The sequence below is a fragment of the Labrus mixtus genome, chromosome 19, assembly GCF_963584025.1.
Source record: "Labrus mixtus chromosome 19, fLabMix1.1, whole genome shotgun sequence".
Lineage (NCBI taxonomy): Eukaryota > Metazoa > Chordata > Actinopteri > Labriformes > Labridae > Labrus > Labrus mixtus.
The window spans coordinates 13,340,124-13,361,825 of record NC_083630.1 but is presented as its reverse complement, the minus strand read 5'-3'; the positions used below and the strand labels follow the sequence as shown (position 1 = coordinate 13,361,825).

Below are 21,702 nucleotides of genomic sequence, written 5' to 3'. Positions count from 1 at the left end.
AGATTTAGAGGTCTGTGAGTCCGCGTGTGTCATACCCCCTCCTGGGTTGGGGGGAGAAGGGCTGAGAATGTCTGCCAGATCGACGACAGGGAAAGAGAAATAGTGGGAAAGCTAACAAGAGGGGAGAGGAATCCAAACTTTTTAATATCCGTCTCTATGCCCTCCTCCTTTTTTTTTTTCCCAGCTAGTATTCGCTTACACACACAAGGACGCACAGCCAACATATTTTATAGAAACAAATGGATAGCAGCAGTTTCAATTTATGGAACTGTGTCCGATGCCAAAATGTATTCAATGTTTTAATGGCGTTTATTACACTACATGCTGGAGAATATTAAAACAAGCCCGACAGAGATGCAGATATGTATTCATTTTCAGCTATACCAAAACATCCTACTTGGCACTGCAGCTGCTCAGAGATGTGAGATTTAATACTAAATTGGAATGTGGGGAACCCAAGAAGCTTTAAAATCCAAGAAGCTCACGGAAAATTGGTGTGCACTGGAAACTCTTTATTTCAACAAAAGCACATGAACAATGTAGAATGTTTGACATTTTACAATAAAGCAAAAAATCAAGTATATCTCTTGATACCTCTGTAAATGTCTCTCTGAGTCATGACTGTCTACAATGACAGAGAAGGGTGAGTCTGGCCAGCTGTAATGTTGTCAGAGCTGTGTTTACATGAACAGGACGGCGTATAAAGCTGTTTTAGTCAAGGACTAGAGAAAAGAAGAATAACATAGCCACGAACTATATATACTATATACTATATAACATAGCTATGAGTTAACCAAAGTGTGCTAACATTAGCCTGCTAACACAACAATGCAGACCACAGGCAATTGCAGCTCGAGCAAAAGACAATTTTGTAATGGTGCTTAATCATGGTGCGTTATAACTGATAAGTCCTTCGTGCGACTGCGAGGGGAGGGGGGGGGGTTGGAGGTGTGATGCTGGAGGAGAGCGGAGGCTTCAGTATGTTGGAGGTGTCTACAAACAGCATTTTGTTTTGGTTTAATGCTGGTGCTCAAGGGCGACATCTACTAGATCAAAAAGTCACACATTCTTCCTTTAAAGGCTTTATATGCGATTTTTCACACTTAAATATAATAGAAATCAAGTAAATCCTCTGAAAATAACTCTGTGAGTCATGACTGTCTACAATGGGTGTAACACCCGAGTCCCGCTGTCTGTGAATGTCGAATTTTCTGAGTCCTATCTTCACTTTGTTTACATCGCCAGGATGGCCGGCCGGCTCATCTCCTCGCGGCAATCTAGGACGACATGGATGGATCGCTTTAATGATCGACCCTCCAACAGAGTGACGACCACTGCTCACATTAACTATGCGTCCAAAAATAGGCTTGTGCATTACGTTACATTTCAATAGCTGCATCATCACTGTCAAGCCCATTTCTTATGTGCATAAGAGGGTGGTGTTAATAACGTTTCTATCACGAGTCCCCTGCAAAACTGGTGGGATCATCATGCATGTTATGATTGTTCAGTTCTTTTGTTTATACTGTGAAGACATGTACCATTGATATAAAGGCAAAAACTGTCATCAATGTGTAGGACTCTGTTGCTTCATCTGCCATCTTGGGTGTGTTGTAAACATTATGGACTCCTTATTTTTTATTCCTGCCTCCTGAGGGAAACTCAGGAACATGTCAGGGGAAGGTTGCCCTGAAGCTTTTCAGAAGTAGTCATAAGAATGTGTGTGAAAGGGGTTCATGACATGTCTTTAAATAAGGATTGTGAGCTTCACTGGGGGTAATGGCGACTTGTTTTGTCAATGTACCAAAAGTACCTTAGATTCAATATGACTTTGACCTGATTTTGTTAGCATTAGGCATCATTCCTACTGGCAAAAAATAACACAGAGATCACCAATAGAATGTCTTGAATCTGGACATCAGCCGAAGATCTTTGCTCGAATGGGAAAAGAAACATGAGCAGTCAGACTCTCATCCAAATTGAAAGCATGGAAACAAAGGCATTGTTAAAACTGTGATCCAATCTAACGGCTGTACACATCCATCACAATTTAGAAAACAATTCTGGTGATTTTGGGATTTTATTCCAAAGAAATTGAAAGATAATACAGATTTTTTTTTGGATTGTCGACAAGCTGTCTGACGGATTTGATGCTTGATCTAGCCTCATGAATCTCTGAAGAGCAATGACGCCATGTTCCTGGATCTCAACAGTTACTTTAGTCAGAGTACAGTGTTATCACAGAATATAGAAACTATGGCCAAGAGCACAAACAAGGGTTAGTTAAATAAATTATAATTAACTTGGAATATCCTGACACCTGACAAAGTTCCACTTAAAGCTACTGTAACAAACGTTCAGTTTGTCAAGTCTTGGTGAACCCCAGAGACAATCTCTTATCTTTTTGCTACGCCTGTCCTGTACATGTGTTAATGGTGTTTTCTGTAGGAATATCCTCATCCTGCTGCCCTTTGAACAAACATATCACTCACTGAGATCTTTGAAGTGGATAACACAAGCTCAGTCTTTTTCTGTGCTGTTAATCACTTAGTCCCAAGAAAAATCTAGTGGCAGCAGTGAAAAGGAATAAAACTCTATGAAGCAAGAGAACATTTACTCCCTTGTTTTCGTTACATTTTTTTTAGGTAATAAAGAGGCACCAGAATACATTTCTCTCTGTTAAATAATCAGCTGAGAATTCCTCAAAGGAGCTTTAAGCTAAATGTATGAAATGTTTCACATTTCCAACACCAGGACACTAGCAATGATGCCTCCCTACTTACAGTAAGTCTTTCTACGTAACTCTTTAGAAATCATCTGTCATCTATAAACATCTCGTGTCTTCGCTCTGTCTCTTAACCAGCAGGCCCAACAATGAGTCAGCGTTTTACTCCCATGGAATTCCAGCAGGTCCTTCTCCAGCCCACAGCCCTACTCTCATCTGTCTGCTCTCAGCCTTCCCTTGGTTGGGGCCGGCCTGGCCCTCGCACGTCAAGTGTGGCCCCAGGGTCTCAGAGGACATGCCAAGTGCAACATGGGCTCTGGCCAACAGTACAGAGCTGAGATTGGAGCAGCTGGGGCTGCAGAGCTGAGTACAGGTGCAGAACGGAGGAGAGAGAGGGATAAGAAAGGAAGAGAGATGCTGAAGGGGGGAGAAAAGAGAGAGAAAGGGAGAAGTAAAGTAACAGAGAATGAGAAAGAGAAAGACATGGAAGGAGGCCTGTGGGAGACCCTGCTTCACAACGTGGGAAAGTAGTGGCTTACACACAAGCAAGTCAGCCAAGAGCGCAGGCGAGCGCATGCACACACATCAAAATCAAGCAGACAAAAAAAAGAGAGAGCATAAAAATCACGTCAGCGCTCTGTGGTTAGTACAAAAATCAGCACATGCTGGCTGGATCTGCCTGTTCTGTGTTATCAATTATTATTTGTGTTATTATTATTACTGCAGAGAGGGAATTGGACCAGGACACCTGTAGGGAGGGTGTGAAGGAAAAATAAGGAAAAAAACACCACTGTGTCTGGTGATGACGTGTGTGTGTGTGTGTGTGTGTGTGTGTGTGTGCGCGTGTGTGTGTGTGTGTGCACTCTGGGGATGTGCAACTGTGCGAGGGAAAGAAAAACTAACTGATGCCACAACTCAATCAAATGATAAGTCATCAGTGTTCAGCAGTGAGTAATGAATTTGACTTTGAGGTCAGAAGCTTCCCTGCAGCTTTCTTTAATGTGGGATACATTAGTTAAAGTTTTCTATTTCATCTTAATCGTTCAAAGACGCATTCGCGGACACACAGAGGCAGACACCGGCAGAAAACGCTGCCGCTTTTAAGCCCACACACAGTCCTAATGGGAATTCGGAGACATGGTATTGCAATTGATACAATAAATGACAGGCTGACATTCAGGCCGGAAACTATTTTTCTCCTTCGGGATGGGAAATTACTTTTTAAGAGGGAATAAACGCTCATTCTCTCTTACTTAATGTTACACTTGCTCCTAAAGTAAACAGGATACCACTGTCTTTTAGATCTGAACAATATGTGAAAAATGTGTCACAACATCATTCTATATTGTGATAACAATATGAAGAGTGATGCATGAATAAAAATTAATGAATGCATAAATTCAATTTCTACGTCTATCTGCTGTTAACTGTGTTTGCAACACGTTTCTACTGATTAAGAAATAAATGAGAAAGAGTTTTACCAACACTGAACTGGCACCCATTAATGGAAGGGTAGCTGAAAGTTGGCTTGACTGCTTCAATATATGTTGTTATATGACGACTAAAAACTCAGGTCAGACACAGAAAAGTACAACAGCCTCGAACCACATAGAGACTATCACTGTCAGACAGGAAGGGGGGGGGGGGGATTATAAAACAAGAAAGCAACAGATAATGATACAAGAACTTGTATATTTATGTGAAAGTGAACTCAAATATGGAGCCAGTAATGTAATACATAACTTTGTTGACCACTTGTGGATTAAGAGTAAAGGGAGCAGTGAACCAGCAACAATCTACTGGCCACCATGCATACACAAATAGTAGTATGCATTAAAAATAAAGTTACACAGACACAGACACACACACATACTTGAAGACACACAGACACAGACACATCCGACATATTCTTGTAAAGGGGACAGAGCTGTGCTAGGAGCAAACGGGCTCTCCCCTCCACCAGCTGCACTTTCTTCCAATCTTCTGTCAGAACTTCACTTGTTTGCTCTCCCTCCCAGCTTCCATACTTCATTCCCAGTGTCCATCATTGATTGCTTTCCTTCCCTTTCTGCCTCACGCAACTTTCAGCGAATGCAGAAAATACACAGTGGTGTGAGAAAACAGTCCATGTAGTCAAGTAAACACAGGGCTCAAAACATCAACTGTCATGGCGTTGGGGGGGCGTATTAAAAATTATTTGGACCCAGTTTGAGGCTAGAAACCACTAATCCACATGGGAGAAGCTGATTCAGCGAGATGGCAGAGCTGCTTTGTCACTGATTTTTTTTTTTTTTGTTAAGCAATATTTGTCCTCGGCACATCAACATCAGCAGACGAGTGGTGTTTAAATATGAATTAGAATAAAAAATCAGAATCTGGATTGAAAAGACAAACATTGGAGCATGACAATACCGGTGAAAGTAAACATTTGTTGGTTTTTGATTGCATTGTTAGACGTGTTTTTTGGTTGGATTATTTGACAATGACATCAGCAGAATGTAACCAATTGTGTGGCCTTGTATACCGAGTATGTTTCTTTTGTTATGTTGGCCATGTATCCTGATGAGACCACTGGTTTTATGAAAATGTTGCCTTACAGTCTAATCTGGTTGTGGAAGGGCAGATACGGTCTTTTTGTTTTTGAGCATGTCCCCCCACCTTACTGGGTGGTAGACACACCAGGAGCCCTAAAGCGTTGGCTGAACTGATTGAATCGATAGTGCACACACTAAAAAAAAGAGAATATTGAGAGTTTAACAATTTAAAAATCAGATTCTTGTTAGATTGAGCAATACTGCCAAATGCAGCCTTTTTTTTAATTTATTTTTTTTACTGATAACGAAGGAAACCTGGACAAAGACTGTTCATTAAATACATTTTAGAATATAGCTTATGATACATGTTTAATTTGTCTGTTATACATTCTTAAGGCTTTGGTCTTTTATTTGAAGAAAAGATGAATAAAACTGGGAAATCACCAAAGCAGTATATTTGCTGTACTCTTCTCTGGACGCAGCAAATCCGAGGGGGGCTGCAAGCCGAGCTGCTTCTTACGTTAGACCATAAGTGATGACGCTACAGTCACTCTGCTTAACATGCTTTTTTATTTACTACTGCTTCACTTTGAAAACAATCCAGCCCCACGTCTTAACCAGGAGGCTTTTTGAAAAGTTTGACTTGAGTAAAAATCTGGTAGGCTGGATTCTCACTTTCTAACCAACAGGACACAGACAGTCAGGGTAAATGGGACTCTGTCTGACCTAAAGTGCACTTCCACTGGCTCTCCACAAGGGTGTGTGCTTTCCCCCTGTTGTTTATTCTTTGCACAAATATCTGTCAGAGCAGATTTCACAACAAATCTATTATAAAATATGCCGATGACTCTGTTGTTGGAAGTCTGCTTCAAGAGAATGAGAGTAGCCACGGCCCAGTAAGAGACCAGTTTGTAGAGTGGTGTGAGCGGTACCTCCAGCTGAACATATCTCAAACTAAAGATATGATTATTGATTTCAGAATATTGAGTATTGCAATCTTATAAACACCTTGGGACTGTCATTGATTCAAAATTGAACTGTGAAGTGGTGTGTAAAAAGGCTCATCAGCGTTTGTATTGTTTAAGGAAACTGTCATACTTTCACGTTGACCGAACCATAATGACAATGTTTTACTGAATCAGTCTTGTATTTCTTTTTGTGTCATGGTTCTGTCAAACATCTTTAAAAGAGAGAAACTCCTTCAATCAGATGGTTAAACGGTCCAGTCGTCTGATTGGTGAGTCACAGCTCTTCCCGGCATCCCTGTATACGGGACAGATGCAGTGGATAGCTACCTCGATTTTAAATGATGATTCCCACCCTCTGTTCAGCTTCTCCACTCTGGACGGGGGATTTCAGTCCCAAGGTGTAGAACAAAGCGGTACAAAATCAGTTTGTTCCTGCTGCTATTACTGAACTGACCAAGCTGTAGCCATATTTGCACATCCACTTTTATTTATTTATTTATTTATGGCCAAAACTTATTTTTACCCTGCCATTTTAATATTCTCTCCCTTATGTCCTGATTGGTGGAACATTGAGTACTTCTATCATTTTTAGGTTTTTATCATTTTTGAATCGGTTTAATTGTTCTCTTTCTCTCTAATGTGTTATTCATTGATACATCTGTTTTGTAATTGTAGAAATGGGCTGTTAACACCGGCCTTAACAGGGTTACCTTGGTTTTTGCAGCAAGCCTCATGTGGGCACTGAAGGAACTGCACTTTGCTACAGTTTCCCTCATTTACATGTACAATGTTTTGTAAGATAGCAAAATAAGACATTGATGTTTCCTCCTCTTTCAAACTAAAAGCCCTGGCAACTGTGACCAGTAAAAACACTAAATTAAGCTCACTTGAGTTAAAAATCAGTCTCTCTTTGAGCTTGCCAGCTTTTCAATAACTGTCAGATCTATAGAGAAAAATGTCCAAAGTTTAAACCAGCATTTCACAACATTTTCTATCAAAGTACATTATTGAGACGGTTTATTGCCAAGCCCTATAACACTCTCTCTGTGGGTTGAAGCAACTAAAAGAGTGTTGATCTGCTGATATTTATTATTCAACAGTTTACAAAGAAGACAAAGAAAGGTGTTTAAAGGCGTCAACCTGTTTCATGACACCTTCAAAGTGATACTGAGAAGCTGCAGCGGTTTCAGAAAAGCCACAACAAATGTTATTGAACCAGACGTCACCAGAGGCGGCTCTGACTCAGAGATACACATCCATTCACTCTGATGGTGCAGCATTAAAATGGCTTATGTGAGTTCCAAACTATCGCAAATCGCCGCCTGTACCCACAACAGCTATTTATCAAGAATGACTAACAGACCCAGCATATAAAAACAGAGCTTTCATAACTTATTTTAATTAAATTGTCCAATCTGACAGTGTTCATTGTTTTTTTTTTTTTTTACTGTTTGTTGTGGTTCCAAATTTGAGTGAACACGAGATTATAGCTCTCTTTGTGCTAGCTCTGTGATCAGTGTGCTGCCTTCCCTTCCATGCCAGGCTCACGACAAGTCCCGGCCCCTTGTAAACTGAGCCGAGTTCTCCTGTCACACTTTATTGTCGAGTCAAAGTCGTACACCAAGTAACCTTTCCAAACATGATAGATTTACAGCGCTCGGACTGACAGGTAGCATGCTACAGGGAAATAAAACCTTCAAATGGGCTTATTAAGACAAAAAAACAAGGGCTGATTTAATTATTCTAGTAATAAAAACAACCACTGGAAAATAGTCTGAGCTCTAATCTTCTTACTGAAAACAGGCATCGCGTGAATAATTCTCACTCCTTTAGCTCAGAGAAATATCAGTGAGTAATACAAAACTTGCCATTATGTGCAAAAATTACACCATGTGTGCATTTATGTGACAAAGCAAAACTAAAAAACAAATTATTTTTTTGTGTGTGCCCTTTTTGTGCCAACTGCTAAGCTTTGGCTGACTGAGAGGCATGGCTGGCTCGGGTTCAGTTTAAAATCAGACCCTTCTGTCCTCATTAAGAATATTACATTGTGGCCTGCTGGTTTATGTGCATTGTCATTAAGAGGGGAAAACGAGTTGCTTTGTTAGAAAAGTGCTCCTGTGCCATTTTCTAATAGAAATGATATGAAAGTGTTGTTGCCAAACCGTTCTGTCTCGGTTTCTATGCAAGCTTCTCAGCCTGCAAATGATTTTCCATTTTTGTAATTATGAAGACATTGTCTGGGACAACATACAACATATTTGACTGGTTCTTCATCATTGGATTCTCTGCTTCATCCAATTGCATGCATTGAGTTCCCTCTGGAAAGTAGTGCGGACACATCCATAGTGAAATCAAAACCCGACTCTAGTGTTTTTATTATCTTGTCAGAAAAGCAGAAATGAAAAGAAAGTGACAAAATGAAAGACCAAACGATGCAAAAATTGGTTTATCTGTCAAAAATGTGGCTCATTCTACTCTGTTTTCTTCCATTCTCATTACTCCTGTATTTCCATTCAGATCAGGTAACAACACTCTCTTCCAAACTTGTGTGCACCATCCCATCACACTGAGACGCCCATAACTTTTGCATTTTCGAGCAGAAGTGTGGTTTGCTTTTGCTGACAACGCAACACAAACCAATTACGTGATGTGAAATACAGTTGCTCAGATTCCCCCTATTTTTCCTTTTGAGCTTTCAACTGTTCAGACCACCAAAGAAGAAGCGCAGCATCACTTAACAGAACAAACTTTGTTTTGACTTTATCGTGCTTTGAAAGTATTCAAATGAGACAAGATGATAGGTGTTGTACAGCTATTATGGCAGAGCAAACCTTTCAAATGTAGCCAAACACTGTGTTTACTGCGGGTAGGATTCGAACCAAAGTTAAAAAAAAAAAATTTAAAAGTACATTTGTGATAGATATCGTGATGTTTCTGTTTTCTTCCTCAGTGGCACATCAAACCACAGAGAGTGATTGGGATGTGGAGTGAGTTCAAAATGTGGCTAAAACTCAGGAATCAGTTTTTCCTGAATAATAACCTTTATTTATAATAACCTTTACCACAAAGGCAGCAAAATAAATCTGGCAGGCTATGAAATTCATACAGAAAAGCAAAGATAAAGAAGTATCAGTATTAGTTTAAAGCGCATACTGCAGGTATTAGGAATGGGAATCTTTCGGTGTTCCATTCAGAATCTATTTTCGATTCAAAATGATTCTGGATTCATAGATTCAAAGTCTATTTTTGAATTAGTAAATACTTCAGGATCTACTCCAGTCATCTGTGAGATTGGCGGAATTTCTTGCTGCTCCATTTGGCATTCTACTGAGTTAAAGAGATAACCTTAGCACTTAGCAAGGAGTGACTGATTAGCCTAAACAAAAACAAAAATCGATTTTTGGAAGTTATGAATCTATTTAAATTCTAAGAAGAAAATAATCTTGATTTTTAGATAAAACAATTTGTTCCCCACCTCCAGTACCAGTAGGTATAGTCAGAAAGGACTCTTAAGGAGCTATGGTGAAGAGATAAGAGTTGTGTTTTACATACAAACACCTGCTTGTACCATTAAACTGGAAGTTGAATACACTGTTTACAGTAAAGGGCCGTTAGTGTGGTTGGCATGGATACAATTTAGTAAAGATGTTACCAAGACCACATGACCACTTAAGGGGCTATCTCTGAAATCTGTACCGGATGAATTTCCCAGAAGAAAAATTGAAGGTACAGTATCTTGGAATAGGAATACAGACAATGAACCTGATCAAACTGAGGGTTTTCAGCAAAGTAATATGGTGTGAACCAGGCAGAGAAATAGGAAAGCTGTGTGGTCAAACATTGACACTGCACAGCTACATGGCAATTACTGTGGCAAAAGAAGGGTTAGAGTCATTCTTTTTCTCTGATGTCATGCTCAGGGACTGAAGCTCAAGTGCAGTAAGAATAATGTACTGATGTTTTCCTGCTTGTAAAATGTAGCTGCAGCCAATTCAGGCACTGCTTAACTTTGATCCCCGTTAATTAGGCTGAATACTAAGGTGTTTTCTAAAGGTAACTAATCAGCTTTCAAATATGGTGTTTAACTATATGGCTAAATGTCTGTCCTTGATGTCGACTATCAATTGTATTCTCAGTTGCAAAAAGATAGGTAAGATTTCCTGCTTTCGTAATGCAAACATGAGACACCACAGTACTACATTACCCTTTTGATAAGAGCATTTGAGTTTCCCACCCCGCACGTGACATCAGAGAAAACTGGCTGCTAAGTGAAAATGATGAATTCCCTTGACAAAGAACGCAGAAGCAATGTGTATTTGCACATTCATGCAGATTAGAGCTCCTATGAAGAAGCCTCCTTTAGTTGTATGAACCATGCAGTCAAGCCTGCTTAAAAGCAGAATTATATAAAAAAAGGTATTTCCAGTCATGTAACCTGCTTTGTATAAAGTGGTCCAAGGTCCGTCTTTACGTTCAACACGTCAACGCGGGCAAAAAAAAAAAAAAAGAGGAGAGGAGGACACACATGGATACACAAACACGACGCTCCACTCAGAGGAGAGGAGATGAAAGGAGACACCAGACTTCTGTATCACCGAGTCTGTTGAGCACAAATCATTCAAAGCATTTGTTTATGTTGGAGCTGTATTCCAGCCCTCCACCCCCAGGCTGCACAATAAAACACTGCTTTATGAGTTGACCCCCATTTGTACAATTTGGACAGATTGTGCTTTGTTCTGGCATGTCGCCTGTTATAATTTATGAACCATCTGCGTAAATGCATCTGATTTACTGATCTACACAGATATGTGTTGATTTTTTTTTAATAAAATCATGTAATGCAATAAAAAAAGCTAATTCTCTTAAGTTTCTACCTTGTGGGCTTTGGCAGCTTGTTTTTGTTTTTTTGGACAGAGGGGATGATTTGGACGGATAAGATAACAAAACTTTCTGTGATGTGCCTGAGTGGACCAAAGAGCACACAGTGTCCCAATTACGCTATATGAGACTGTAAAGCCCGACCGGCCAGCAAGCTTTATAAAATATTAACTTGAGTGGGAGAAAAAGAACATGCAAAAAAAAAAAAAAAAAAAAAAAAAAAAGAAACACGGGGACTGCGTGTGAGAAGCATACCTCGTGGGATATCTGATACTGCCGAAGAGGAAAGGATGAGAGGAAATGTTGAATATAGAAAAGTGCTCATGGGCAGATTTGCATTTTCAGTGAGATGGGTTGGCCCAATTAGATACCCTATAGATGACAAGGTATACATGTGTCTGCGCCTCTGTGTGTGTATGTGGGCTCTCTGTGTCCGTGTCTGGTATTATTCTGACATCCTGCAGGCATGAGAAAGGTATTCATGTTTCAAGGATAACTATCTTTCCATGGCAACAGTCGATTTATATTTCTTTCATGAGCATGTTAATACAGCCGACATGGTGTTTGTCGTTGATTTTACAAGGACACTGCCACACAGTTATGAGGCATGTTCAGAACAGATCCTTTAGGAATTATAACCCTTGTCTGTTTCTTGATCATAAGTCGGTATCCGCATACCATAATGTTTTTAGTATAAATCTTTTGGTATCTCTGTCTTCTGCAGAATGTTCAGAGATTCAAGCCTTGTTTTTTTTAGAATTTTGTGTTTAACAGAGGGCTCCAGTGGTCTATACCATCTGATAATGCCAGTTTGGGGCCAAAATAAAGGTAGGAAGAAACCATTCATCCCCTTTGTTCTTCTGTCTTCTCAACTCTTCTTCCTCATAAGAATGAGGGAGCAGGGGGAAGTAGAGCAACAGTCCGATCTGCCAGGGGTGACTGCTAGCTCCGATCAGGGCACCTCACTCTGGCACTACTTCCTCCATCCACTTTCTAAGAATTCTCTTCAGATTTTTCTCTCCGTCTTTCTATTTTGGCACCAGGAATAGTTGCATTCTGATTATGGGGGCCATTAGGGGCCATGTGGTATTGTAGCTAGAGCCTGGGTCTTTTGAAGGCAGCAATGCTGTTTGGGCTGTGATGGTCATGTGGTAGATCATCATATGAAGATAAAGAAGCTCTGCATGTTAGTATGGTGGGCGGTGAGGACTAGCATGGAGGGGGGTGTCTCTGTGAGGCTGGAGCTAACTGTCCAGCGTTCCGGTGGTGTCGTGGGACTAATTGGACAAAAGACCAGGGAAGGGAAGTTCCCACTTGACAACGTCCTGGCTCTTGTCGCCTATCGGTCTACATAGTTGGGTTGAGGGGGCCGTGAGGGTCCATGTGGTAGGGTTGGTAGGGTTGGTAGTATCGGCATTGTACTGATAAGTGGAACCAGAATCAGAATTGATAAAAAAAACTATATGGTACCCAACCCTAGAGCCAACAGAGTTTTTGTTCAACCTGAAGACAGTGGAAGGTCGTGCATTTCAGTTTAAATGGCTTGGCTATGAAGTTTGTGTTCCTCTTCATGTAACTTTGGTTTAGAACCTACACTATTCATAAGGAAACTATCTATCTTACATTGCAAATCCTATACCTTTTTTTTTACTACATAGTCGTCTGTTTTAATCGTCAACTATTTAATGGTGATTATAACACAGTTCTAATCTCTTTCAGTGAAATTCTGCCTGCTGGGGCGGGAAACAGGGTTGGTAAGAGAAATGACAATGAAACAAAACTGAATATTATACGACAAAATGCCTTAAGTATGAGCTGGAAGAGGGTACAAATTCTCCATAGTATCAGTGGAATTGGGGAGCTCCACACGGTGACCACCACACATATTGAGAGTCAGTTTTCAAACACTATATGCTCTTATTGCACACTGGCCAATACAACATTACTCTGTACAGAATCCTCTACAACACAGCTGACCCACATTGTTTCCTACAGAGAAAGCAGCTGTTAGATCAGTATCTGAGCATCATCAAAGAAGGAAATGTCACAGAGCAAAACACCCCCAGTCATTCAACCCACTATTCGTCCAGCTGACATAATGTTTCGGTCATAACCAAATGAGGGCTGGGCGGAGGTGGGCGGCTTCTTTCTGTTCTGCTTTGCTCACAGGGAAAGTCCTATCCAAAAATTACAACAGACAGAATGCCGGATGCATGTACCCATAACCCCCTGAGATTGATGCAGCAGGAGGAAAACTGGGAGGGCCATGGACAGATTAGAAGAGCCCAGTATGAGTCATTGGAATCAGGTGTTCCATTGATAACATGGGAGTCAGGGATTGTCTGCAAAAAAATGTCTGATGTCACTAGATTTCTTAATAGCAAAACTATTTTCCTGATTCACTGTTTATGTGAATCATATCGGCAGAATTTCCACTTATTGTTTCTGTAACTAACTGAATATGTTGTACAAAAAAACTGCATTATTCAGAACACTTTCAGTACTTAAGAATGTACAATGACTTAGTTATGACTGCGGAATTTGCAGAGATGCTGATTTAAAAGTGGACTTTGATGGTATGAAATTATGCACAGGCCCTTCACCATAAATAAGATTCATTAAGACGCTGATAAATGCACGTTTCATATTATTGCCATATTTCCTCATCAGGGCACTTTCTGAATGAATCAATACTGGTCTTGGTGGTGATTAGAGCGCTGATGGATCAGAGCCAGGCTGCCCTTTTAATGGGCAGATTTTCCATCAACATGACTCCGGATCACTCTTATTCATCATAAGAGGTAAGGACATGGGCATATGGAAACCTTCGTTTCCCTGCAGTGTCATTAAAGTGACTGATAGTAGATAAGGCCTGTCAATCCGTCGCATAGTCCGCCGTCTGATGAAGAGAATTCATATTCAAAAGGTCTTGCTTTCATTAATCCGGGGCTCGACTACACTGAAAGAAAGACACCTGGTGAAAACATAAGTGACCTTGGGATAAAATATACTCCGGGCTCTTTTCTGTTTCAGACGCACACACATCCCCTCACCCCTCGCTTTTCCTCTCAAAGTGGTGTAAGAAAACAAAACAGACCATGAGGTTCAGATACAGCTCGTCTCTTTTGAAACTCATCACTGTGACACATGACATTGACAGACAGTTGCTGGAAAACAGATTTTCTCTTCTAGCGCGCACACATTTGTCTTTCCCCCCCTGTTTGTTCCTGCATGGATCAGATAGTAGAAGATGTGAGCCAGATGCTAGACCGTCTGCTGACTTGACTCAGTTACCAAACACTGCGACTGAATCACTGACTTCTTCTGGCAACGTGTTCACATTTTAAAAAGAAATCCCACACATTTGGCATCAGAGTACCTTACTTTAGGGCTTTCATGAGCCAAAAGTTTAAGTGAAAAGCAAAACAGACGTCTGTCTTCTTTGTTTATGGCTTTAAAAAGCTTTGTATGTAAAGAGTGCAGATTAAACTGCACACGGTTTTATGAAAACTTTTAATAAATCACAACATTTCTACTGTGCAGTTTACAAAATGGGTGCTCAATACCCTTAGACAGAAGTGTTCTAGTATAGAATAGGGTTTTCTGCATTAGGAAACACTGCCATCTGGAGGGAGTGATATTACCTTTTGAAAATGAATCGAGGAAATTTAAACTAACAGATGAAAACTGGCTTTATGAGATTTACCTTGTATGCTCTGGAGCCACACAGCTCAGCTTGTGTTAACTGGAGACACAACTAAAGTCACCGTGTGTCTGTGTGTGAAGAGTGATCATCACAGCACGAGTAACACTATAAACTACTATGGTAGAAATAATATTTATATCAAGACGACATTTCAGCCGAACAGTCAAAAAGGATGAGTTTACAATTTGAAGACAGTAAATGTACTGTCTTGCCTTTTTAACTTAGAGATAAATAAAGCGCAATTTGATTTAATGTGAGGCGTCACATCCAAAGCCTTCAGTAACATTCCTTCCCTGAGGGAGGGGGAATCATTAATTGCACTTCTGTGGCATTTTTATGGAGTTTTGGAAATGGCTGGATGGCTCCAGTAAAGCAAAAAAAAAAAAAAAGACCAAGGGAAGAAAGGGAGTTGACAGAGACTGAGTTGCAGAGGCACCCCATGAGGGCACCACATTCATCAGTTTGAAAAAACATATGGAGATGAGGACCACGTCTGACACACATCAGGGCCAGAGGGATCAAAGAAGCAATGCAGTGTCAGGCCATCAGAGATACATCAAGACCATCATCCTTTTCTCTTTCTTCTTCCTACGCATTCAATTGGAAGCCAGCATAAAAGACATCATAAATGAAGCTCTTCCAACATTTGCTATTTTACAGCAGCAAGATTTTGCAGCAGCACTGCACTCAATGTAAAATCCTGAAGTGAGGGTTTGGCTTTACAAGCATAATCAGAGTGACTGTGTGGAGGAGTGGGCGATACAATGTAAGTTGAACCTGCTTAGATAGATGAGTTTGACAGGGAAACCTTTCATGATTGTATGACTTCATCTTATCATAGGCCATCCTCAATCCGTGCCTGCCTATAAACATACTTTCACTTTAGGGGTAGAAATGTTACACGCTTTTGGCAGCTTGACAGGTTTGGGTTGCAGAGCTCACCTTTGGTTGAACATCCCTCTGAAGTTGTAATTAGCTCTGTAGTTGGGCATGGGCTTAGGATCCAGAGGCCTATAGATAGCTGGCTCGCCTCGCTTCATGGCCAGACCATTCAGCTCCACTGTGGGTGTTATACTGCCTGTGTGTGACAGGGAATACCAACAATTAAAACCAAGGCATTGAATATTTGTAGAATAAATCAAATAGGCCATTAGAAGCTGAAAGTTGTCCACATATTGTATGGCATATTATCTTTCACGAGCAAAAAAGACGTATTTACATTTATCATCTTTGAAGACTGGGGTGTCTTTCTTCTACTTTAATACTGCAGACATTTCTCACCTGTATGTTGCATGCACTTTCAATCCCATAGATTCACACTGATGTTGCATGACCTTTCACAGGGCTTTCTTAAATCCCATTAAGAGATGACTATGAGGCCTTGACAACTACAACATCTCAGAGGGCAGAGAGGGTAAAACAGACTAAGGGAATTAATTTGACCAGAGAACAAAACCATAAGCCTTCATTTAATCTTGATTGAAAGCGTCAGGGTCCGGCTTTGTTCTAAACACGGATTATTCAAATATAATCAGTGGCTTTGGCCTGGAAGCCAAAAATCCAAAATACTGAAACAGTGCATTAATGATGGAGAATGAAGTTACTTACGAAATATATTTTAATGTCAGCCCTGTTACTTCATGATTACACTTACACATGTGCACATGACAAGAGGAGACGTCCCAAAGTAAAATACCGCCCTCTGATGTGACCTCTCCAGCTTTCTGACGATTAAAATGCCTCATTACAACGATACGATGAACAATAGAGTGTGCTACTGGACACTGAAGGGAACAGGTTGTTTTAATTAATATTAGAGCTTCCATGATTGTGTGACAGAAGTGATCAAAGGATTATACAAAAAAAAGAAGCAACACATCATTTGGGAATAGTTCCAATCATCAACAACTCTAACATTATACAGAAAGATTATTTTTAAATAACTACACTTAAGTTGATGCACATTACACCTTTTTAGCAGCTTTCTGCAAACCTTTGGTTGAAGGTGTAAATGTTAACAAGCCAAACAGATGACAGAAAAATATCCAGCTGTTACTCAGAACAAGAATCAGCGTGTCTGAAGAGGGGCTTGAACCCAATCATCACTATAATTACTTATTAAAGGTCACATATTATACTCCTTTCCAACAAGTTTAAATACGTCTCAGAGCTCCCCCAAACATGTCTGTGAAGTTTCTTGTCTACTCTGAACTATCAGATCATGCCTATAAACCCCTCTATTTCTACCCTGCTCAAAACTGGCGGTTTCTGTGTCTGTAGCTTTAAATGCAAGCGAGCTGTGTTTGACTACGCTCCTCTGGAGGGGAAATGGCTTGTGCCATGCCCTATTGTTGACGGTGAGAAGGCAGACCAAGAGGGCAAAACAAACACCTAGCTGTGGGAGTGTCACCCACCTGGGGGAGGGGTTACTGCCCTTTGTGATGTCATGAAGGGAAAATGTCCAAACGGCCTGCTTGGACACACATTTTCTGAAAAGTGGAGCAGACAAAAGACAGAGAAGACAGTCTTGTCTGATATTGTTAGGGACACATATTAGTGTGAAAAACACAATAAGGGGTATGTTGCATAATATGTGACCTTAAAGCAATGTTCAGGGGAGAATGGTCTAGTGAACATCTTTTTCCCAATGTTTTCACACCCAGCACCTTAGATTTATCATAATTACATGTAATGCTTTATTTATTTTGCAATGTGGGACTGCTTTGGCTTTCAACATGTAAAATTAAAATACAGCATAAATATTAGAAGATTCAACCAGCTTTCCTGCTATGAAAAATGACGACCCATATTGACAAAATTAATGCAAAGCTTAACAGGTCCACTGCTCTGTAAAGATCTTTATCCCATCCTACTTTGTCCGGCTGCTACTGCCAGAATCAGTTACCTGCTGCTGAAGCTGAGGGGGCAGTGCTTGTATTTCATCACTTAAGTATTGAACATGAATTAATCTTTACACTCAGAACTGTCTCCTTCTACCAGGCATATGCTAGTCACACAAAATGGTGATAATAATTCAATCAGTTAAATTGACATTTTGCACGTGTAGAGTATCAGCCGCTCCATGCAAAAAACACCAGTAACAGGGAGGTTTTAATGCAATCTTTCATTGTCATTCTCTTATGTTGCATTACCTGGGTTACTGTTGATGTCCACTTTAGGGGAGCGGGGCGCTGGCCTGGGAAGAACGCTCTCGTCCAGAGCTTTGGCGGCTGTGGAGTGCTGGGCCTTTTTAATGCTGGTGCCCTCTGCCTCCCACACCTGCTCCCCAAGAGTCAGCTGCACTGTGAAGATCTACAACAGTGACACCCAGAGGGAGAGACGTTAACTAACATCAACTATGTCTGAATAAACATATCTCAGAAACCCATAGAGTATAACCCATAACCAATGGGCACTTACACATTACCAGTTGAAGGCAGAAAACATACACCCCTTTAACGCCACCTGTGCAATGAGTAAAGCGCAGAGGTGGAATGGTGTGGCTAAGCCCTTACCGCCTTATACACCAATTGAGGTTTGAGAGACGTAACAGAGGGGAGACGGTGGTAATGTGTCATGTCGGAGCTTAGAGCGCAGAACAGTGCTGTGTGTGTGTGCATTGTATGTGTGTGAGTATGTGGAGCGCCCGCTGTTTGCTCACACGCTGGTTCTTTTGCACTGTCACGACACCATAACGCAATACGAAACCACACACTGGGACACCAATATTACACCACTGCTGACGCCATGCGTATGTACAAGGGGTTAATGACGGTTAGAGCTGTGGGTGGCTCAAGATTCTCTTGTAAAAAAAGGACTTAAAAATCTGAAACATCAATACCAGTGAAGATGCCATAATTAAGCATGAATTTAAGCTTTTCATTTCAAAAATACAACTATGAACCTGGCACTTTAAAAAGAGAAGTTGTTTAAACTTTCACAGTTCCATTTTGAATCATGCTTCGATTACAGATTTTGTGAAAATTAAAAGTCATTTCAGTTTTCTTATTTTTTCTGCTCAGTTTCAACTCCAGAGTCACGTCCCATTTGCTTACCTTAGCGTGTGCAGGGCCTCTCTCGTTGAGGAGCTTGTACTGAGGTTGGATCCTATTGAAACGGGCTAACTCATTCACCAAACACATTGGAGTTTTCTCTTTAGGGTTTGCCATGTTCTCCTGGGGCGGGCCTTAAACAGAGCACAGCAGAATGCATCATACACTGAGCAGCATGCTTAGAGCTAACAGAGACAGTATTATGTATTATTACAGAATTACTGCTATGTATCTCGTGTAGCATTTATGTCAGAAATTCTGAACACACACAAATGTCACTTGTGATTATCGTGTCTTGTGCACAAAGGTGGGACAAATCAGCAGATGGCCCGGAGCTCAGGAGGGTCTACATTTTTCCTGAAGCCCCAGGCTGATCAGCAATTTAAAAACTGTAAAAGTACAACAACAAAACAAAACAACTCTATAGAGAAACACACAGAGTTCGACATTATCTTGTTGTATGCTGTCAAGTGGCTCACAGTGAGTGCAGACTTTACTGTTGACAACAGAGCTGCATCCAAAGCGATCAAGAGCTAAAGAGCAGAAAAGGCTTGAAACAAGGTCTAATAATGGAAGATGTATATTTTCTACTTTGACATTTGGATCAGTGAAACATTTAATCTTTGTTTTAAAACCTTCTGCAGGTCCAAATTTAAGATGCAGCTGAGATGTGAATCTTTCAGGATGATCGTTATGAGCAAATAGCTGTACAAATAGTTCACTGTATTTCCTTGGAAGGAAAACTATTCTGTTGGTTTTCTACCTGGCGATGTGGAAGACACAGGGTCGTCCCCATATCCGACTGCAGGAGCAGGGCAGGCGGGTGTGGGGGCCGGGCCTGTGCCGTTGACGGAGGGCTGCAGACCCAGGGGTCCTGGGCTGGCCATGGCCGTCGGGGGAACTCCGGGGGAGAGGCCAGGACCAGCCAGGGGTGCTGAGGTCTGTACTTTCACTTGAGCCATGCTCTATTCCTGGAAGCGAACCACAATTAAAAACTTTACACTTCAAGTAAGACACCGACTGTAATCATGTCACTTAAGATGGACTGATACTGGGCAAATTCAAGTTGTTCAACATAACAAAAGAAGATAAAGTAATCACCTAGTATGCACGTGTACGCACACATTATTCAGCACCGGATTTTGCACAATTTACAGCTGTTCAGTGACATTTGAGAGATTTCTGTGTGCAAAGCCAGGAAAGCAGACTTCAAACTGGGCAGCTCTAGGCCTATCTCACATTCTGATCCACTGGCAGCTAATACACCCGGACAATGAAGCTTTATTTGAAGGAGCTTTGCTCATGTTACTGCTGCAAAGCTCTGCAGAAAAAAAAAAAGTAGAGATTCCTGTGATAGCAGCCTGAACAAGACAACTGACGTCTAATCGTGTTTTATCTGTGACTATAGAGAGGTCTTAAGGCCCATAAACATGAAGTAGACACAGGTTAACATAATCAGCACAGAGCCCCAAAAGTAGAAGAAGAAAAAAAATCACTTCTGCGGGGAGTATTTAGATGAAAAGCAAAAGGCACAGATCATTGTCGTGCAAGATAAGGAACATAATATGTTTCTTATCAGTAAAAGATGAACATAGACATTCAAAAAGATATCAAACCGTGTCACAATATCTTGCCAGAATGGCTCCATTACTGGTTCATTTACACTTTTGGAAAGCACTGAAGGTGTTCCCACAGAGGTCAGAGCCACAGGGTCAGAAAGAACCCAAAACACCTGAGGTGAGCGGAGGTAAAGCTCATTGCACTCTGATTCGTTATTTAAAAAATGATTACGTTTAAATCAGGTACATCGAGATCAATAACAAACCCATGAAGTGAGTGCAAATCTAAATCTAACCTAAACCGAGTGAAACTGTTTTCACTGAGAAAACAGAAAACAGGTGTCACCCAAGTCTAGTGTGTATGGTTGAGATCATAGACTGGTGTAAACAACACAGCAGAAACTTGTCATAACACAACTGATATCGGTTATTGCCTAACAGCATAATGACATGTTCACTCTGGTCTGTGACTTTATTCATTGCATGTAATTGATTTAATCGTCCCTCTACGTCTTGCATGCCCCTGGGGTTCTCGGGGTCACAGTCCTTCTTGGTTCTCTTCTCGCTTCTGCCTGCAACATGCACAAATACAGCTTCTAACAACACGCCAAATGCATGACTGCCCTGCACCTACACACTAGTAAGTTGAGTAAGTGGGGTGGCGTTACGGTAGGGTTGACTGGCAGTCTCTACAGGGTTGTCTGCAACCCCTGAACCTACATAATATAGCTTCGACTGTGCCCAGCTTAGCATTAAGCTAACGTCACCAACTATAAAAACGCTGTTTCCTGCAAGTGTCAGCTGCTTATAACAGTTCAACACACTTGGGAAGCATGCATGCCGTCGTGAATATGTCTCTGTGATTTCGCCTGATGAATATACACCATCTAGCCTGCTCCAGAAAAGCTAGTTTAGCCGGTTAGCGCTCATCATCGCTGATCGGCCGGAGCACCCATCTTGCTAGCATCTCCATACCGCCCCATCCTCCATGAAAGTCTGGTGAATTTCAGTCCACAGTAAAAGCATAAACGAGCAGGCGACAGAGTAAAGAACAACCCAGATACTATCAGGCAACAAAGGGTCTCACAATTAAGGGTATTTTTTACCTTTGTCCAGGGCCAGACCCCAGTTACACCTCCGACATTGGCAAACACTAAAGAGAACTGGATGGAAGAGGGAACAGACCACGTTATTTTTCTGTGTAAAATGCTTAAATGTGTCTTATTTGAGTCAAGAGACGAGTCGTGTTTATATGGCACGCATAAAGTGTGTGTTTT

General features: G+C 41.0%; 1 protein-coding gene across 1 annotated transcript in view; it reads right to left on the bottom strand.

Annotated features, from left to right (window-relative positions):
• stau2 (staufen double-stranded RNA binding protein 2) overlaps positions 1-21,594 on the bottom strand; it is an 87,301-nt gene extending 65,707 nt beyond the window's left edge. The window contains exons 1-6 of the mRNA XM_061065126.1: positions 21,532-21,594; positions 19,630-19,837; positions 18,870-19,000; positions 17,967-18,126; positions 17,229-17,303; positions 15,757-15,892 (exon numbers count right to left, since the gene is read on the bottom strand). Coding sequence (XP_060921109.1) covers positions 15,757-15,892; positions 17,229-17,303; positions 17,967-18,126; positions 18,870-19,000; positions 19,630-19,828 — 701 coding nt within the window. The 5' untranslated portion in view covers positions 19,829-19,837; positions 21,532-21,594. The remainder of the gene's footprint in view (positions 1-15,756; positions 15,893-17,228; positions 17,304-17,966; positions 18,127-18,869; positions 19,001-19,629; positions 19,838-21,531) is intronic.
• Positions 21,595-21,702: the final 108 nt, after the last annotated feature.